We start from the raw sequence: 15,774 nt of genomic DNA on the forward strand, positions 1-15,774 counted from the left end.
GAATGAGTGTAGTCATATTCAAGTAGACATGCATGAAAATTCGGTTACAATTGATACTTTTGCTACTGACTCAGAATAAAGAATTTCTTTTTTTGTACAGATTCTACCATAGAGTTGATTGATGATACTGGTACAGATTCTAGCATAGAGTTAATTGATGATACAAATGTTATAAGTCAAAGCAAGGTTGTGATTGAGAGCAGCAGGATCATGAATTTGGATATACCAGATTTTTGAGGACTTGGTTAAGCAAGAGTATGTATTTAAAGATCTGCAAAATATTGATTCAAAGGGGGTGCAGACTCCTTCATTGATAAGTTGTTGTGACGCCGAGCTACCAAAGTGGAAAACTGATCTTGAATGTGATGATGATGATTCAGAGGAGGTGCAGACTCCTTCTTTGACAAATTTCTATGACCCCGAGCTACCAAAGTGGAAAACTGATCTTGAATGTGATGATGATGATTCAGAGGGATTGCAAACTCCTTTTTTGACAAGTTTCTATGACCTAGAGCTACCTATGTGGCAAACTGACCTTGAATTTGTTGACGATCTAGAGGCGGAGAAAACTTCTTCTTTATCAAGATTTTGTGAGATGGAGCTCACAATATGGCAGAATGATCATGAACTTGATGATGCTGATTCAGAGGGAGTGCATAGTGAAGTGCAATCTCTTGGTGTTGAATATGACTGGTTTTATTTTTTCGATAATACACACACGGCCGTAGATGAATTTTCAATGTGCATGTTGAACTTTGTGCTACAGAAGTGCAAAGATATTTGGATGAGGGTGAAATACTTGAATAGCAGTTTATAGCAGATGTATGTAGTATGCATTTCCTTGCTCGTATTAACAATATCAAAAAGTAAATTATTTCTGCGAGTGAAGTCATTTTTGATAGCTCCCTTGTGCAGACTATTCTTGATGATTTGTCTAATTCTTACCATACTTTTGCTAGTACTTAGAGGCTTATGACCCAAAGAATCCTGAAGCTATCAAGTCTCATGCATTATGCACATTGTTGTAGCAAGAGTCGCTTTCTAGAAAAAACAGGGGTAAGCAGTCCAATTGAGTAGGACTCTATAGTTGGGGTAAAGGCGTTGCACGTTTGCCCAAGGCCAGACGTCTAGTGTCTGATTGTCTATCCACATACATACCCTTATTTGTTCTATATGAACAATAAGGATATCCTCACTCTTAGTTCCTAAGGTTGCTCCACCCACACCGTCTTGTGCTCCTCCCCTTCCCCGCACGCATCGCACCGCACCACACAATTAAAATTAGGCATACAGATACTCAATTAAAGTCCTCACACCCTTGATTTTGATGCACACAATTGCAATTTAGCATCCAAACATGCAATTAGAAAAAGTCATGATGCTAATTTTCACATTCGATTCTGCGCATTATGACGACATGCAAACATGCCAATCAAAAGTTCCAAATCACAAATTCATAACGGCTAAGCATATCGCACAACATTTGAGTCCAATGGCACCCTCCAATCACCGATAACAGAATGCAATTTTGTTGATTCTCCAAAGCCTAATCTTGCATTTCAAAATCAAGAAATTGTTGAGCACTTAGCACAAATCGACATTGTTCAAATGCAATCCACGTCTCTAATTAGGCAAACTTCAAATCCCTTGGTAATTTCACTATACACACTAGTTTTCTACTAATTGCACTAACATTTTGTGCTTATGCTTTGATGTTTGCCTAATTAGAGGCTTGGATTGCATTTGAACAATGTTGATTTGTGCTAAGCGCTCAACAATTTGTTGATTTTGAAATACAAGATTAGGCTTTGGAGCATCAACAAAATCGGGCTACACATTGTGTTATCGGTGATTGGAGCGTGCCATTGGACTCAAATGTTGTGCGATATGCTTAGCCATTATCAAGTTGTGATTTGGAACTTTTGATTGGCATGTTTGCATGTCGTCATAATGCCCATAATAGAATGTGAAAATTAGCATCGTGAATTTTCCTAATTGCATGTTTGGATGCTAAATTGCAATTGTGTGCATCAAATCAAGGGTGTGAGGACTCTAATTGAGTGTGCATATACCTAATTTTATTTGCGTGGTGCGGTGCGATGCGTGCGGGGAAGGGGAGGAGCACAAGACGGTGTGGGTGGAGTAAGCTTAGGAGCTAAGAGTGAGGATATCCTTATTGTTCATATAGAACAAATAAGGATATGTACACACGTTGGAAAGGGGAAAGTGGAAAAACCACCAGCACATAAACTCAATGCCTCTATATAGCTCAGTAATCTCACAGCACCCCTATCCCCTAGCAAACACACACCATGATACACAATCTGCAAACAATTACTATCCAAGCCCGATCCCGACCAACCCTGACTAGACAAATCCGATTGCAAAGTAGGTTCAGATAGCCTCCATCTATAACATTGTAGAGCACCATGTGTCATATAGGCAGTCAAATGGCTCCAAGGCCAACTTTTCACACTCGAGAACATGACCTGCTAGAATGACAACCTGTTCTACAAACACGTCATCATCTGCAAGGCTGGTGTCACCTTCCTCTCTGCATGGAGCTAAATGCTTATAGGCTGCACCTGTATCAGCTTCCATAGAGTCATCTACCGGAGCTAACTCTCCACGGCTACCCACAAAATCTGGAAGTTCCAAGTACACCTCTACATGCTCACCAAGGCAAGGTTGTCCCACCCCCTGCATAGACAAATCAACTGAACACACCTCTGCTTCTACTTCTAGCTTTTGCAAGTCGTCCTCCAACACCTGCTCTTCAATTAAATTGGATGCACAATCAAAGCATACCTCTTCCTCCAATAGGGACTCACCATCACAAGACATAAGAGATGGCTTCTCGACGGGCAGATTCACACAAGGTGCAACACTATACTTCTCTTCGACCTTCAAATGGTTGGCAGGCAACTCGCATACACTGTTCTCCACTTCATCTACATGAAAAACATCATAAGTTTCATACCTAGAAGACCGGGATTCTGTCTCCCACATGCTATCTATGTCCAAAACACTGCTAGAGCTTTGAGAGCTGTCGGACTCCTCTTTTGAACTTGCCAATTCTTGGACCACTGCTTCCTTCCTCGTTGTTGGCTCTGGAACTGACACCTCTTCTTTAAAAACTTTTAGAACCTCGCTCTCTTGAGGAAGCAAACTGGGTGGCACTCTGAATATGCCTTGCTCCACCTGTTGAGCCGTGGTTGGCACTTCTTCTACCTCTTCTAGCGTGGCATCAACATCACCTGCTTTGATCACATTCATATCAACAAAAAAAGGAGCTTTTACCTCTGGATGCTCATCAATCTGCTTGGGCCTGGGTCCACCGACTACCGTGATTGCCGCCTGTAGCAATCCTGCCTCCATCTTCTTCTTCATCTTTCGACTCTTTGCTCTGGCAACTCTAACAGCTTCATCATAAGTGCTTGGATCTTCATAATCGACTCTCTCACGAACATAGGGATGCAAGCATGATAGAAACCTTTCGAGCTTCAAATATCCCGCATTGGTTGCTTGGGTAGCAGCCGTCAAATCCCCCCAATAAGCTTCAAATTTATCAACAAAAGCATCAAAATTGACACTTACGTCCTGTTGCAAACCTTTGATCTTTGCATCTGCTTCCAAAGCCGACATCACCTTTCGATACCTTTGTAAGAACTGTTCGCAAAATCCGAGCCAGTTCTGCTTGTGCACCTCTTCTAAGCCATCGAACCAAACTTTTGCTTTACCTCGCAGCACCAAAGGTAGAGTTTGGAGCTTTGCTTCATCACCTGGCATCCGTAGTACTGTTAGCATGAACAGCTCAAAATCGGCAAGCCAATCATCTGCATCTTCATCTCCTTTGAACACTGGTCCAAATTCCTGCTTCATTTTAACTCACCAGCACCTTATTAGGAAGCAATGAGTGGGTCCTCATTGGGGGCACCACAAGATGGAAAGGGGGAAGTGGAAAAACCACCAGCACATAAACTCGATGCCTCTATATAGCTCAATGATCTCACAACACCCCTATCCCCTAGCAAACACACACCATGATACACAATCTGCAAACAATTACTATCCAAGCCCGATCCCGACCAACCCTGACTAGAAAAATCCGATTGCAAAGTAGGTTCAGATAGCCTCCATCTATAACACTGTAGAGCACCATGTGACATATAGGCAGTCCAATAACAATCGACACTCAAATTCCTACCCAATCCTTGACATATACCCGTTTATCTTCAAGCTTGCAGACTTGTATTGTATACATCGACATCCGTATAGAAAGCACATATACAACCATCACCCTTCCTAAGCATACATTGACACGATATCATTAGGTAAGAGAGAAAAAGACAAAACAATATGACCCGGAAAGATCTCTCCTCACAAGCAACGAGCATGAGGGCGTGTCAAGTTGATTCAATTAGCAAAAAAGGTACAATCCCGCCTTGATGCAGCATCCGATGAGTCCCTTCACATGTAATCCTCAAGTCGGACTTGGTTTCAATGTGCAGCCTTGCATAACTAGCCCCTCGGTTCTTCCTTGTCAATGGCAGACCTCTCTTTTCCTCTTCTTTGCCGTCCTTTTGTCTCCTTCTCCAATACACCACCCCGTGCGTTTGTAGCCCCTGACGGCCCTTCCCCTTGGTGGGACCCAACTCCAGAAAACTCAACCCTGCAGTGCCTTGCAATTGACTCCTCTCCTGCCTCACGGTCCTTGGCGGCCCTCCTTCTCCCTCTTCCACAAGCGCCATCTCATGGCTCCTCTGTAGCGCTGCACTGCAGCTGACCCGGGCCCACCACCTCGGCTTCCCTCAATCACCACCTAATGGCAACCTTCCCCTGCATCACCTGCAGCCCTTCCTTGTCGAAACTTCGCGACCCCTGGCTGCCGCAACCTCGGCCTTCCGCCTTCTCTTGCTTACCCTGTGGCGCCACCTCGTGGCTTCCAGCCTCCACCTCTGCAGTCGGCCAATAGCGACCTCTGTAGCCGGCCAATAGCGACCTCGCTATTGGTCGCTCTCTCTGTAAACTCACCTTCTTTGCAAACTGGCCGACTTCTCCTCTTATACAACTGCTGCGCCCTCCCCGCATGCAGACTCGAAGTGGCGGCTATCTCTCCATGCATGGCCACAGATGGCGCCTCCGTCCCTCGCCTTGCTCGCTGATTGCAGACAACTGCAATACCTTATATATATATATATATATATATATATATATATATATATATATATATATATATATATATATATATTAAGAGATTTTTTAAAAAGATTTTGGGCTTGACCCCCTTGCACACGCCATACATAGCCGACCTTCGAATACCTCCTTCAACCTTTCCGCCTGCACACCCTTCGAAGCTTGAACTCCACCCCTCATAAAAAATGCGACTAGCTTCCCGTCGTGTTGCCAATGACCAGAAGCAAGCCCGAGGATCACTTTTCATGCCACCGGCTTCATGATCATAAGCTGTTACCCATTCATCTTCAAGCATCACCAAAACTCAGACCTTGTCCAAGCATTCAACATATCACAAATCATGGTACTAGCCCGTGCAAGAGCCTTTAAGAGACCCGAGCAGCTGAGCTTGAAAAACCCCGTTGGTCTGCTAAAATCCACATTTGACATACACATCACGATAGTGCCGGCCATATCTTGCATCAAATAGCCACTGCAACACTTTGCCATCTGCTTGCAAATTGCTATGCCTCGACTTCCTGCACTTCCATAGATCGACACAGTTTGGCTGTACCAATGTGGACAGACAATCGGACATTGGACGTCTGGCCCTGGGCAAACGTGCAACGCCTTTACCCCAACTATAGAGGCCTACTCAGTTGCACTGCTTACCCCTATTTTTTCTAGAAAGTGACTTTTGCAACAACAATGTGCATAATGCATCAAACTTGATAGCTTCAGGATTTCTTTGGGTCATAAGCCTCCAAGTACTAGCAAAAGTATGGTAAGAATCTGACAAAGAATACAGAATATTTTGCACAAGGGAGCTATCAAAAATGACCTAACCCGTAAAAATTGGGTTACTCATTGATATCCTTCATACGAGCAAGGAAATGCATACTAAATACGTTTGCTCTAAACTCCTATTCAAGTATTTCACCCTCATCCAAATATCTTTGCACTTCTGTAGCACAAAGTTCAACATTCACATAGAAAATTCCATCTACTGTCGTGTCTGTATCATCATATTCAACACCAAGAGATTGCACTTCACTATGCACTCCCTCTAAATCAGCATCATCAAGTTCATGATCATTCTACCATATTGTGAACTCCATCTCACAAAATCTTGATAAGGAAGAAGTTTTCTCCCCCTCTAAATCATCAGCAAATTCAAGGTCTGTTTGCCACATCGATAGCTCTACGTCATAGAAACTTGTCAAAGAAGGAGTTTGCACTCCCTCTGAATCATCATCATCACATTCAAGATCAGTTTTCCACTTTGATAGCTCAACGTCACAACAACTTGTCAATGAAGGAGTCTTCACCCCCTTTGAATCAACATTTTTCAGATCTTTAAACACATACTCTTACTTAACCAAGCTCTCAAAAATCTCGTATATCCAAATTCATGATCGTGGTGCTCTGAATCCCAACCTTGCTTTGACTTATATCATTTGTATCATCAATTAAATCTATGGTAGAATCTGTACCAGTATCATCAATCAACTCTATGGTCGAATTTGTACCAAAAAAAAAATCTTTATTTTGGGTCAGTAGCAAAAGTATTAGTTGTAATCTAATTTTCATGCATGTCTACTTGAATATGACTGCACTCATTCACTTGAACAATTTCTTCTTGAGCTTTAGCCACTTCATTGTTTTGATCCCTTGATTTCTTTTCCTCCTATACTACATGTATAGGTTCTTTGAAAAATTCACCTTGTGTATCTTGAGGCTGTAGAGCCTCACCCGCAAAGACTTCTACTTCATACAAGGCATCGGCTAAACGTAGCCTTTTATACACAGCTTCAACTATATATGCATCATTAGCCTCTAAGAAGGTAGCATCTTGTGCAATACACTCATCAATCATAGCTTCTAATTTTGATCGTACTTGTCCTTGAATATCTGTGTAGTTTGATGGAACCTTCTTGATAGCTTGCATAATGCTCATAATTTACTTGTACAATATCTTCTTTGAAGTATTCCCAATCGTCGTTGCAGGCTTTGGTAATATCTTGAATCTATTCCTTCAAATTTGAACTCACTAACTGCTCAAAAGATCTTGTCATTAACTCTTCTGGTATCCCTCTTAACTTAGTTTTTGACCCATAACACTCTAGGTAGCCTTCTGGATCATATCCATCAAAGACTCGTCTCTCATCATATACCGCATCTAAAGTTGCATCCATTTCATTCTTCTTCTTCATGACCTCGATTTCAAGTAGAGATCCTTGAACCAATTGAAGCATCTTTGAAAAATCTGGAACTGTTGACTTATCATCAAAATCACTTGCACTTAACTTCGCAATCATCAGCATTTGCTTTGAATTCTCCATCTATACCTCCCATCCCGGCTTGTTTCGCATTGGGTTCACCAAATGTTGGGGGATATGTGTTTGAAACATTGGAGAGGGGGAATGGGGGAACACGCACAGCACAAACAAAGGGTCCTCTCTATAGCTCAGGGTATTCACAACACCCCTATCCTCTCAGAAAACACCTTTAAACACACAACTCACACTAGTAGACCACTGCCTGCTCGATTTCTACTGCTCACACACTCCACAGAACATCCACACAAGGTACACCTACTACCACTGCCTGTCTCCACCCTTACACACGCACACAAACACTCAATCTCACTCTCTCATTCAAAACACCATCGGTCCGGGGGGGCACACACTTCCACACAGCCGGCACCAAGGAGGGACATGAAAGCAGCAGAAAGAGAAGGGGGGAAGCGGAAACAACAGCAGGGGAGGAAAATGTGGCTTGATTGCACTTCAGAAAACATATACACAGGCTTGCAATGCCATCACCATGGCCATTTTCAAGCAAAAGTTACAAAGGGGCTAGCTTGCTAGAGAACTCCACTTTGCAAGCTTCAAATGGCACACCAAAAGGCCAAGAAAAAGCCCCAGATTTGATCCTTTTTTAATTTTTATAGGAGGGGCCTTTAATTTGGGAATTTGCAATCTAATTGGTCCACCTTGAATCTTGAATTGGTATCTTTTGGGAAGGAGGGCACCGCTTTGCTCTATTTCTTTCTTCTTCACTCTTTGCACTTGGGGGGGGCAATAGCGACATCGCTATTGCGCTCTAGGCTCTTCATTTTTTACTTTTTTTTTTCACCTTTTACCCTCTTTTGGTTTAGCCTCATAATGCTCAATTTTTGACTTTGACCTTCACTCCTTATCCGGCTCCTTGTTGTCCTCTTTTGGCCTTGCATTAGGCTTGGCTTTGCACCCTTTGATTTGTCCGGACGGCCTTTGCCCTTTGCCCTTGCCCGGCCTTGGAACCCTCTTTGCTTCTAACCCTACGGCCAACTCGGCCCTTGCTTTACCTTGCTCCATTCCTGTGGGACACTCATGATATACAAGGGGGAGGGGCAATAGCAATGTCGCTATTGCCTCTCTTCTCCCTCTCCAAAGATTGGCCTGCGGGAACGTGCCCCGTGTCGGCTACTGCCACGTCATTAGACAGCGACGCCAGTGCGCCACCTTTGCCGCCAAGATCATCGCAGATTGCCACCACAGCAGCGCCCAGCAGGGCCCGCCATAGCCACGCTCACGGGGAGCTCCCCTTTTTTCATCTCATGCTTCTACTTAGGCTCGTGGTCTACCCTACATAGCGTGCTCTCCAGGCTAGCCATGGTGCATGTGGGACCTCTCCGGCGCCACGTGGCAGCCCGTGGGTGATCCCCCCTTGGGGTAGCCTCCAAGGCTCTAAAAAAAAATCTCCTTTTTTAATTAAAAAAACCTCTTTTCCCTGCTTTCCTCCCCTGACTTTGTTCTACCGCCCCGGTGTTGGATCCTCACCCCGCAAAGACAAGCCGGATCCCCGCTGTATTGGCTCCCGAGCCGTGCAAACCCCACTGCATTCCGATTCCCCGGAGTTCACCATCCAAGGCCATAAAAAACTTAAAAAATCATCTGCAATTGTCCACTTCCCAAATGCTCCAAAATTTGTCTCGCTGTATCTGGCCGATCGAATATTTGATTGACGTGCAGTCGATCCGTGCTAGCTTCACATGACTCACTCTAGCACCGAGAACCTTGGTGAGGCTCAAAAGATGCCAGATGGCACATTTCCCCGTGCAGTCAAATGAGCTCAGACCCGAAAAATCCTTAACTCACCATATCTTGCTATGGAGAGCTCCGATTCGCAATCCGAGAAGACATGCATGCTCTACAACTCGAGCACTACACACATATGTACTGACATCAGCCCGGGCCACGTGTCCCCAGGTTCCCTGTCCGTCGGGGATCTGCTACGCACTCTTTCTTTAAACTGCAATATCTTGCACAGCGGGGCTCCTTTTGACGAGACGTCTGGACCGGCTTCTAGAGCACGCTGAACACTAAATTCTAGGATGCTGACTCGGTATTTTGGACACCTCAACCCGCCATCCCATCTGGACTATCTCGCAGCACCTTTGGCCATAAAAACCGCTTCAATCATACATTCCCGCTACCCGTTGGCTGCCAAGGGCCTTAGCACCTGCCCTAGCCTTCTGCACTGCACTCGACTGCACCTTTTTCCTGGCATAGACCATCTCTTAGCTTCGACCAACGTTGGTTGCACCATCATTGCCCAACCCCCTCGTCGCACATTTATGTTCAACCAAAAGCATATATACAGAAGTTTGAAACTGGCACACCGAACTGATGATTAAAAGCACTCACAAAACCATAACTATATGTACAGGCTATGTACAAAGCTTTATCTTCTTTCTTTCGTACACTACATGCTTTAGGTGGGTTTCCCACCCCCCTTGACTATAATTTGATGCACTTCAGGTACTAGATCCCTCTCAAAATACAGTTTGAGCGGCACACCATTCACTCTGTTCCTAAGAAGCTTGCCATTTGCCCTTACCAGCTTATACATCCCATTCGAAAAGGCCTTTTTCACTTTATACGGACTTGTCCACTTTTTCTGGAATGTGAAATCTAGGTAGCTTTCATACTTCATGACTAGGTCTCCTTCCTCTATCTTCTTGTTTGGCAGGTTCTGATTGAATCTGGCAACTCGCTTCTCTCTCTGCTTCACATACTAGTCTGCGGCTACCTCTTTGTCTATCTGCAAAGCCTCCAAGCTGGCTATCCAATCATGTAGACCTCCTTGTTGAGTGGCATTGACATGGCACATACCCTTTAAAGCACCTAAGTGTGCATGCATTGGAAACACAGCCTCCTTACCATAGACAAGCTCAAATGGAGTGAGGTTTGTAGCCACTTTATAGGACGTCCTATATGCCCACAGACACTTCTCTAGATTTGCTTCCCACTCAGCTTCCTGCTTATACACATACTTCGTTAACATCTTGACGATTTGACCATATTTAGCGCTCTCGACTAGACCATTGCATTGGGGGTGATAGGGTGAGGAAAACCTATGGTGAATCTTTAACTTTTCCACTAATGCGCTCATGAGCTTGCTTCTAAACCCCTAACCCCTGCTTGAATTGGAATTCTTCAAAAGACTTCAACATCTTCTTGATGAAAAAAAACCAATGCTTCAAAGAATTGCGCTTTACCTGCCATTGGACTAACAGTTGCTTGATGACTAGCAACGTATCCCCTTTCACTATCAACCTTGAAATGCCGAACTCTATGCACTTCTTTAAACCCAAATGCACAGTGAGATACTCCGCCTCATTGTTGGTGTGAACATCCTCTAGATCATACGCCTTCAAAAATCTAGCTTTGCCGTGTGGGTCGTGTATCACCACACCTCCTCCTGCTTTCTGCACTACCCTTCGATATGCCCCGTCGAACCACATTGTAAAAGCATCTTCCAAGTCGGGTTCCTCCTTAGCTTCATCTCGCACTACTATTGGATAGGCCAGTAAATTGATGGCCTTACTGACAAGAATGTCGGCCAGGTGAGACCGACTCGTGTGATCTACCTTAAACTTGAACTCGAACACCTGTAGCTCCAACACCCACTTCATAATCCTCCTTCCTGGCTTTAAATGCAGCACTACCTTTGGCAGTAGACTATTAGCCGTCAACACAAAAAACTTACGCACAATCAAATGGACTTTGAACTTCTTGCAAGCGAAGACCAGAGCCATCACCCACTGCTCCGCCTCGCTATAGGTAGTCTCTCCTGGGATAATCACCCTGCTCTCGAAGTATATCGGCTTGTAGCTTCTCCCTGCCTTTTGTAATAGAACTGCTCCAATAGCAACTGTGCCCATTGTCATAGACACATAGAAGTCGTCCTCTCGATTGGGAGGACACGTCGCTAGCAACAACTGACACAAAATCTCTTTAACCCTATCAAAAGCCTCTTGAGCTTCCCCATCCCACTCATAACCACGCACTTGATGAGCCCTCTTTTGAAGAGGATGCACATATTGCGACAACATCCAAAAGAAACGTGACAAATACTTCAACTTATGAACAAATGAAGCCAAACCTTGACCATCTAATGGAGGCTCCATCAACACCAACGCCTTCACCTTCTCGGGATCAGCCTCTATACCGTTTTGCGACACCACATGACCTAACAGCTGTGCTTGAGGCTATGCTAGCTTGCACTTCTTGGGATTCAGCTGACCTCCCTCTTCATCAAGCCTTTGAAAGCATAATTGGAGCTTCAATAGGTGCTCCGACCTTGAACTGTAGCAACCAATATCATCCATGAAGACCATAATAAAGTGGACAAAGTATGGACCGAATACCCTGTTCATCCAACCTTGGAAGGTGGCATATGCATTCACCAATCTAAATGGAATCCTGCGGTAAGTGAAGCAACCCCATGGAGATATGAATGTGGTCTTCAACTGGTCTTCAAGCGCAATCCATATCTGAAAGTACCCCAAAAATCCATCCATAATCGAGTACCTCTCATGCCCAGCCACCTAGTTTAGGATTTCATCTTGAAATGACAAGGGGTAGTGATTCCTCTTGGTCGCGGCATTCAATGGCTTGTAGTCGACACCTACTCTCCATTTCCCATTCTTCTTAGAGGTTATGACCACTGGCAATACCCACTCTGACTCCTTCACAGGATATATGATGTCTGCATCCAATAGCTTCTTGATCTCCTGCCAAAGCGCTTCCTTTTGAATTTCTTCTAGTCTTCTCAGCTTCTGTGCTTTAGGCTTATGTCCCTCCTTAACACTAGGTTGGTAACCTAACAGGACATAAAAGTGTCCTTTCAAAGTTTTGAAAAAAACCTCCAAAACCATAGTAGATCCACTCATTTTGTAAAATCCTTTCATGAGGTTATAGTTCAAGGCCTACTACACATGAAGAAAAAAAGAAAATTGTAAAATTTCTCATCTTTTGGTCACACCAAGCCTCCAAAGTTGATGGACCAGTACATTTTCATCAAAACAGTCATTTCTTATGTTTTGTTGCATAAAAATAAGATTAGGGATTTTTGTAGGCCTTGAGATAAATTCCCTAGTTAACTTCAATGGTTGGTGATTAGAACATATGATTGCTTCTCACTCACTATTTTTTGTTTTGCCAAAAGAAATAGGTACAAAAAGTTGAATTTTTACCAATTTGCAAACCTATCATCAAAGTTTCTATAGCCACGCTCAATACAAATAATATATGCATGTTTTCTTAGTTCCCTGTTGTCCTTTAGGTTAATAAGGATCCATGGAGCATGTCAAATGAATAATACATCTCTTACCAAGGGGAATCTTGGGGACAAAGATGAAGTGCTAAATACAACAAACATGAAAAAACTGGGTTCAACATTATGAGTTGTAGAATCCCATAGAAACTATTCAATATCTAGCCAAATTTGATCCTTATGACTAGATATGGTTACTACCTACAAAATTCATATAGTTGTCACAAGAAACTAGAAATGTTGAAAAAGCTATACTTGATATACTAGAATGTTTCGTTTTCTTCTATAATTGAAAAAATCAACCATCGTTGTGTACTATGCAAAATAGGGTATTAGGTGCCCCAAAACTCAAGGAATATTAGCTTTACGTTACCATATGCGACATAGAAAATCAAAACTGCATTTGGATATCATGAAAGCCACCAAAAAAATCATAGAAGAGCTAAAATTGGCTAAAGAACAGGATTTGACAATTTTTGTAATTTGGTCATAACTTACAACTTTAACATTTATTTATCCCTAGAAGCATCAGGACATGTTGAGGACTACTAAAGATAGTTCTCTAGCGTTATAGACCTCACAAACATGAATTCTAGAGTGGTATAGTTGCAAAAAGTTGAAAAAAGCCAAAAACAGGACCCGTTTTTGGACACAATTTAGGTTGTGAAATGTTGTGCAAGGACAAGGTTAAAGATGGAATTAATATTCCAAAAAAATGTCAGGTTTTCTTCAGCTCATGAGACAACTTTCCAGATAGATAGAACCTCAAAATCTGTTTTGAAACTCTTAATATAATTCAAGGAAAATGGTCACTTAATAGGACATAAAAGTGTCCCAGGACTTAAAAGTGTCCCATTACCAACCTAGTGTTAAGAACAATCTTATGCTCCACCCCCTTTGCACCTTGCAAATGCTTGTGCTTCGTCACAAATAGGTTTGGATAGGACTCACACAATTGCACATAGCCTTCTTTTTCACCCTTGGTTAAGTCTTCACTCAACATTCTTGAAACCTCCTCTATGCTTAAACCATGAGCTTGAGACTGCATACCTTCTTCTTTAGGTGGAGAGTCATCTATGGTGACTCCGAATAAGTCTGCATCTATCTTCAGCATGTCGTCCTTGCTCTCCTCTTCCTCTGTGCTAGTATAGCCTTCATCATAGCCCATCTCGGTCTCGTACTCATAGCTCATCGTGCCGCCCTCATCTTTAACTGCCATAGGACGAGAACTGCTCTCCTTGGTCTTCAAATCAAGCACAATTTGTCTGCCCCTCTCTTTGTCAGGAAAAGTGAACACTTTTCTCTCCCAATATTGCTTTGCTTCTATCGCCAAAAGCCATGGCCTACCCAAAATGATTGGATAATAATTATCCCCTACTTTTATCACAAAGAAGTCAATCAGACACTCTATGCCCATCACCTTGACCTTCACATCCTACACCACCCCCACACACCTCGGTTTGGTATGGTTAGCCATCCTCATGCGCACATTTGACCTGACTACTGCTTTGACTCCCGTCTCTTTCATGGCTGCTTCCGTCATGACACAAACCTGCGCTCCACCGTCTATGTAGGCTTGTACCTATATCTTCTTGTCTATAATCGCATCCACAAGCGGGAGAACGTCAGCGGGACTACCTACCCTCAAAGCCATGTTTTGCACTGCTTGCACATTTCCCTTAGCTCTTGGCAGTCTGGTGCTAACACTTGTGGACCATTGCCTCCTTAACTTTGGATTTAAATCTAACAACTGACCAAACATAATATTTGCCTTTTGATTTTGAACGTCACTTACCAGATTGTACTCGGGATAGCCATGTCCTAGCTGGAAATCCGCTTGTTTGATCTTATGACGCCTCCTTCTTTTGGTAGGCTCAGGCTGCTCTCTACCTTCGTACACCTTCTCTTTGCCCTTCCGAGCTCTAGTTTCCCGCTCTGTCTCCATCTCCGTCTCAGCTCTTTCCCTTTTATTGGCCAAAACTTTGGCATCCTTCTTATCCACCCCTATGATGTTTACTCTTGGAACTTCACCTCCGTTTTGCCGAGCTGGCTGCACAGGATTCTCTACCGCTTTCTCTCTTGGGCCATTGTATTACCCTTGACCTCGACCTCTACCAAAAAGCGGGCACATACCTCCTCTCTCTCTGTGTGGTTGAGGACAATCAAGTGCATAGTGCCCTTCTTCTCCACAATTATAGCACCTACATGGCAGTGGCCGTGCCCTGCCCCTTGCTCCTCTTGGTTGTCCTCTATCCATGACACTAAGCTGCAACTCCTGCATTTGCTCGGACAAATCTTGGACCGTGCACACCCAATTTTGCGGCACAACGGCTACACCTCGGTTTCCATGATTATCTTCATGTACAGCTTCTCTCCGACTCTGTGGTTGAACATGGGCCATCGTCTCGTAGCCTGACACGCCCTGCTCTATCTTCTTTTTTATCTTTGTGCTCTGCGACCGTGCAATGGCTACCGCACCATTGTAATTCTCTGGGCTCTCAAAATCAACTTTTTCTCTCACCTTGGGATACAGACACGCCATGAATTTGTCCAGCTTGAAGTAATCTCCATTAGCCAACTGCATGGCTGCCACTAGTTCTGCCCAACACTCTTCAAACTGACCCAAAAACAGATTGAACTCTTCACTTACATCTTGCTTAAGTGCCTTCAACTTTGCATCCATTTTGACTCGGGAAGTTTCCTTGCGGAAGTCGTGAAGAAACCTCGTCCGTAGAGCCGGTCATGCTTGCTTTGGCTCACCTTCCAATGCATCGTACCATGCTTTAGCTCTACCACGCATCACCAAAGGAAAAGTCTGCATTTTTCTATCCTCGTTCGGCATATGCAACGATAGCATGTACAACTCAAAATATGACATCCACTCGTTAGGGCTCTCTTCTCGTGTGAAAATTGGTCCATAGCTTCTAGCTGCCATGACTTCTAACGTGAAAATCGCTTCTTTTCTATTAACTAGGACCAATCAGTGTGCTCCTC

The 15,774-nt window shown here is 43.7% G+C and overlaps 1 protein-coding gene across 1 annotated transcript; it reads right to left on the bottom strand.

Annotated features, from left to right (window-relative positions):
• Positions 1 to 2,023: 2,023 nt before the first annotated feature.
• LOC147449272 (uncharacterized) lies at positions 2,024 to 5,133 on the bottom strand. The gene has a single exon (XM_086522588.1). It carries the CDS (start codon positions 3,880 to 3,882, stop codon positions 2,410 to 2,412), a length of 1,473 nt encoding a protein of 490 aa, XP_086378714.1. The 5' UTR covers positions 3,883 to 5,133; the 3' UTR covers positions 2,024 to 2,409.
• Between the last annotated feature and the right edge of the window lie 10,641 nt (positions 5,134 to 15,774).

The sequence above is a fragment of the Adiantum capillus-veneris genome, chromosome 10 (genome assembly GCF_014529385.1).
Source record: "Adiantum capillus-veneris isolate H3 chromosome 10, ASM1452938v2, whole genome shotgun sequence".
In the NCBI taxonomy this organism is placed as follows: domain Eukaryota; kingdom Viridiplantae; phylum Streptophyta; class Polypodiopsida; order Polypodiales; family Pteridaceae; genus Adiantum; species Adiantum capillus-veneris.